Below are 4800 nucleotides of genomic sequence, written 5' to 3'. Positions count from 1 at the left end.
GTAACTTGCTATAGACGGTGATATCGAGCGCTATGATCAGTCAACAAAATGATAAAGTTTTGAAAAAACGATTAATTTCTAAACGTAAGGATATAAGAAAAAAACTTGAAGAATTAAAACGTGGTGAAATAATGCAAGAGACAATGTTTAAGCCTATTACAAAACGATTGAAAAATATCGAGTCTTCTTTGCAAAATTCAACAAGAACAACAACGCCAGCAACCACGACGACGAAGACGACTCTAGTAAGTGATGTAACACAAACTACTCCAAAGTATCATCTTCCCGTAAAAGTGGAGGAGCCCGCCGCCGCCGCAGCAGCAGCAGCCGCCGCCACAGCAGAAGAACAAACTTTACCACTATCAGTAATTCAAAAGAAACGAAAAATATTGCCTAGACAGTTATCATTTAATTCGACTCCTATTAGTAATTACGATTCACCGAGTGAAATGAAACAATCAATTATAGATGAAATTGATTCAGATTATGAAGACAACGTAGTAAACGTAGACAAGGAATCTACTAGTCGATTTGAAGATATCGGACCAGTGTCTTTTATTGAATATTTGGATCAATACGATCCATTACCACGGAAATATATTCGAGAAATGTACGAAGATACCGAAAATAGAGAGTTTGATCACAAGTATGGCGTTAGAATGGATAAAAGTACTGAAAAATTTTTTATTGGTAACTCACAAGTAGATATTCAAGGATCAGATATTTATGTTCAAGGTAAACGGTACAGAGGTACTCAAGGTTTATACGAATTGTTATTTAAAAAGTATCCTAACAATAGTTTATTTAACGAACAAGACAGGGAAAATTATAAACAAATTGTATACAAAACGAACGCTCACAAAAGACATTATAAACCCAATGCTCAAATTGACGGAAGTAAGCTGAAAAAATATAAAAATATTATTGCACCAACAACAACTGGGGGAAAGGGTTTAATGACAACAATGGAAGTGACACCCAATAAAAAAGATTACATTTATTGGGACGATCCAAATGAATTAGTCGAGCGATTGCGTCTACTCGTATCGTCACAGTCTGCAGGTCATACGGGTCACTTAAATGAGATAAATTCGCTAATTGAAGAATTGCGCGAAGCCGATATTATAGAATGAAGCCGTCGAAATTTATTACGGATGCCAAGCGACAAGTTGTCGAGGAACTTCATAAACCTGCTCGTATAAACTTTAAACGTAGAAAAACTATAATTAAATCTTTATATGATCTGTTTCAAGCTGACCTTATCGAAATGATTCCGTACGCAAAACAGAATCGTGGATACAAATACATACTAATTGTAATAAATTGTTTTTCTAAATTTGTTTGGGCGCTACCTGTAAAAAATAAGTCGGGAGCGGAAGTGACGAGAGCTATGGAAACAATTTTAAAGTCCACCAAAAAACCAAAAAATTTACAAACTGACGCTGGAGCTGAATTTTTTAACAAAGACTTTCAAAATTTAATGAAAAAATATCATATCAATCATTATAATGTATTTAGCGAGAAAAAGGCCGCTATAGTGGAAAGAGTGAACCGTACCATAAAAAATATAATGTGGAAAGAGTTTAGTCTACGAGGAAACTATAAATGGATCGACATATTATCGGAAATTGTTAGAAACTACAATAATACACATCACAGCGTAATTAAAATGAAACCGGCCGATGTTATAAAAAAGCACGAAAAAAATCTAATGGAAACGGTGTTTAATCGAATAAAAATGACAAATCTTAATACCAAATTTAAGATTGGCGATCGCGTACGAATATCGAAGAGGCGAGGTGTTTTCGATAAAAAATACCAACCAAATTGGTCAACGGAAATTTTTACGGTAGATAAAGTTCAACTAACCAATCCCACTACGTATTTATTAAAAGATGAAAATAATCAAAATATTCTCGGTGGATTTTACAACGAACAATTGCAAAAAGTGAAGTTTCCAGACGTTTATCTAGTTGAAAAAATTCTCAAAAGGAAACGCGATAAAGTGTTTGTAAAGTGGTTGGGGTTTGATAACAAACACAATAGTTGGATAGATATAAATAATGTTGCGTAGGTTTGAGGAAGATTCAGTTGCAAATTAGTAGTGCTCGTAGAACATTTAAAAAATGTTTATCCTCGACGTTCAAGGATTTCAGTATAAACAGAGCGATTATATCGTTAGAGAAATCGCAATTATAAACGTGTCCAGTGGAGAAGTGTTTCATAGAATGGTGAAAACACCTTGTCCGTATAACTGGTTCACAGGTGAAATTAGAAACCATCTTTTGAAGACCACGAATCGTGTCCACGGACTATCCTGGGATGAAAAAGAAGATGAGACCTGTCTACCTCAAGAAAGTGTAGTTAGTTTTATTAGAAACATTGTACAAAATAACTATATCTATGTTAAAGGCAGTTGTAAGGTAAACTATTTAAAATCACTGCTTTATTACAATGATATTGATATTGTCGATTTACATGACATTGGATGTCCAAATTTTAAAAGTTTAAAAGAAAATAACCAGTATAATTTTCATTGTAATAATCACTTTTATAATTTCTCTAATTGTGCCAAAGAAAATGTACTATTGCTGAGAAATTGGTATATTAATAAAAATTATCTTAAAAAATGAACTTGTTGTTTTATTAACTTTAACCATAAGAACAATTAAAATGATTTTTATCATGTGATGGAAAAATTAAACAAGTTATAACTCGAATATTTTTTTATTATTTTTATTTACTAACTAACTAAAAACGATTAATTTCTAAACGTAAGGATATAAGAAAAAAACTTGAAGAATTAAAACGTGGTGAAATGATGCAAGAGACAATGTTTAAGCCTATTACAAAACGATTGAAAAATATCGAGTCTTCTTTGCAAAATTCAACAAGAACAACAACGCCAGCAACCACGACGACGAAGACGACTCTAGTAAGTGATGTAACACAAACTACTCCAAAGTATCATCCTCCCGTAAAAGTGGAGGAGCCCGCCGCCGCCGCCGCAGCAGAAGAACAAACTTTACCGCTATCAGTAATTCAAAAGAAACGAAAAATATTGCCTAGACAGTTATCATTTAATTCGACTCCTATTAGTAATTACGATTCACCGAGTGAAATGAAACAATCAATTATAGATGAAATTGATTCAGATTATGAAGAGAACGTAGTAAACTTGTTGTTTTATTAACTTTAACCATAAGAACAATTAATATTATTTTTATCATGTGATGGAAAAAATTAAACAAGTTATAACTCGAATATTTTTTAATATTTTTATTTACTAACTACACTAAATTTTTGACTTTCAAACTCTTCCGCGTCGTCGTCTAAAACGAAGCAAAAATCTTCAACTTTGCTGGTACTGGGAGTGGTGGTAGTCGTCGTCATCGTCGTAGTGGTGGCTGATTTTAAAATTCTGTTTTCCAGAATTTTTATTTTCTCTTCTTCCGAAGCCGGCTTGAATTTTTTAGCCGGTACCGGTTCGTCCTCCTCTATGGCAGCCGCATAAAAATTGACGTCCGAGAATTCACGCATCCCCTTCAATAACAATTGTAATTCTTCCTCGTCATCGGCCGCCACTCTCAGGTATCGGACGGGAAGATTTTTTAATTTTCCCTGAACCGTTTCATTCTTCGGTGAATATTTCAAATACAAGTGAACTCTCTTGTTCACAATCTTCACTTCTTTCCTCCCATACCTATGATAATTTGATAGATTTTTAGTAAATTATGGAAAACAAAACAATGAAGGTGACAGACTTACCTGAATAAATTTTTTAAAAATACCGCCAGCATCTTGTTGGAAAGTCTGGCGGGATCCGTTGACTCAAAAATTAATGTTGACGGAGTGTCCATAGTCGTTGTGTACAATGATTCCTTGTCGTAGAGTTCGATATATTTATATGCATTTATTTTTTTTAATTATTATCTATCCTAAAATTTCCACTTCGTCAGCACGATAATAACACAGTGCATTCATAATATTAAAAGCGATTACGTTATATTTATCAATTGCGCAAAACATAATAGTTTTGACCCTAACCCCGCTATCCGATAAAAGCGGTAAAATTCTACAAAGTGATATTATTTATCACATACGCGTCTATTAGAATAGACAAAAAAGTCTGCTGCGTATAAGTAAAAATGTCTGAAATCAGTGAGTTGAGTGAAAAAACGCTGCTGAAAATTAAAGAAGTTGGTGAGTTAATTAAAACAAAACATGAATATTGCAAGTGGATAAAATTTCTGAACAGAAACAATTTAATTTTGAAAAAATATTTAAAAAGTGTATCGTCATCGTCGACAGACAGAAAAGCGGTGGCAAAAATAGAATCAAATTTAAGTCTTTTAAAAAATTTTAAAGAACAATTCAAACATCATAAAACAGTTAAAAAAAATAATGCAAAATTAATTTGGGTTGATAACGAGTCTTGCTTTAAAAATCGTATTAAAACGGGAGCAATAGTTAATTTAGATATTAAAGATCCTATAATATTTTTTAGCAAGGCGTTTAGATCATTCTCTTGTCAAATAAAAAAAGCCCTTCGGGAGTCCCTAATTAAAGTTAACGTAATATTTCTTGCAGATTTTGTAAAACCACAAACAGGCGAAACCGATGTAAAACATTTTTCCACCAAAAATCGCGTCATCGATCATAATACCGATTTGAAAGAATTTTATAGTAATTATATTAAAAATAATATATTAACAAAATTAGAGGATTTTCAAGAGAGGGATTCTGGTTGGGCTCTTCACCGGATTCTACAATTAAAAGTTAACATTAATAATTATACAC

The 4800-nt window shown here is 32.8% G+C and overlaps 1 protein-coding gene across 1 annotated transcript; it reads right to left on the bottom strand.

The window, feature by feature from the left end:
- Positions 1–3234: 3234 nt before the first annotated feature.
- LOC132698169 (uncharacterized) lies at positions 3235–3922 on the bottom strand. Its single transcript, XM_060664100.1, has 2 exons — positions 3769–3922; positions 3235–3703 (listed from the first exon to the last, which is right to left on the bottom strand). Exons 1-2 carry the CDS (start codon positions 3858–3860, stop codon positions 3280–3282), a joined length of 516 nt encoding a protein of 171 aa, XP_060520083.1. The 5' UTR covers positions 3861–3922; the 3' UTR covers positions 3235–3279.
- Between the last annotated feature and the right edge of the window lie 878 nt (positions 3923–4800).

Source organism: Cylas formicarius, unplaced genomic scaffold (assembly GCF_029955315.1).
Source record: "Cylas formicarius isolate icCylForm1 unplaced genomic scaffold, icCylForm1.1 PGA_scaffold_2__14_contigs__length_35257938, whole genome shotgun sequence".
NCBI classification, from domain to species: Eukaryota; Metazoa; Arthropoda; class Insecta; order Coleoptera; family Brentidae; genus Cylas; species Cylas formicarius.
The sequence above is the reverse complement of the archived record's forward strand: the minus strand, read 5'-3'. Positions and strand labels throughout refer to the sequence as shown.

Coding starts and splice junctions, on each gene's coding strand:
- LOC132698169 (XM_060664100.1), bottom strand. CDS start 3,860: ATGGACACTCCGTCAACATTAATTTTTGAGTCAACGGATCCCGCCAGA. Junction 3,704..3,768: donor TTTTTAAAAAATTTATTCAG/GTAAGTCTGTCA, acceptor AAATTATCATAG/GTATGGGAGGAAAGAAGTGA.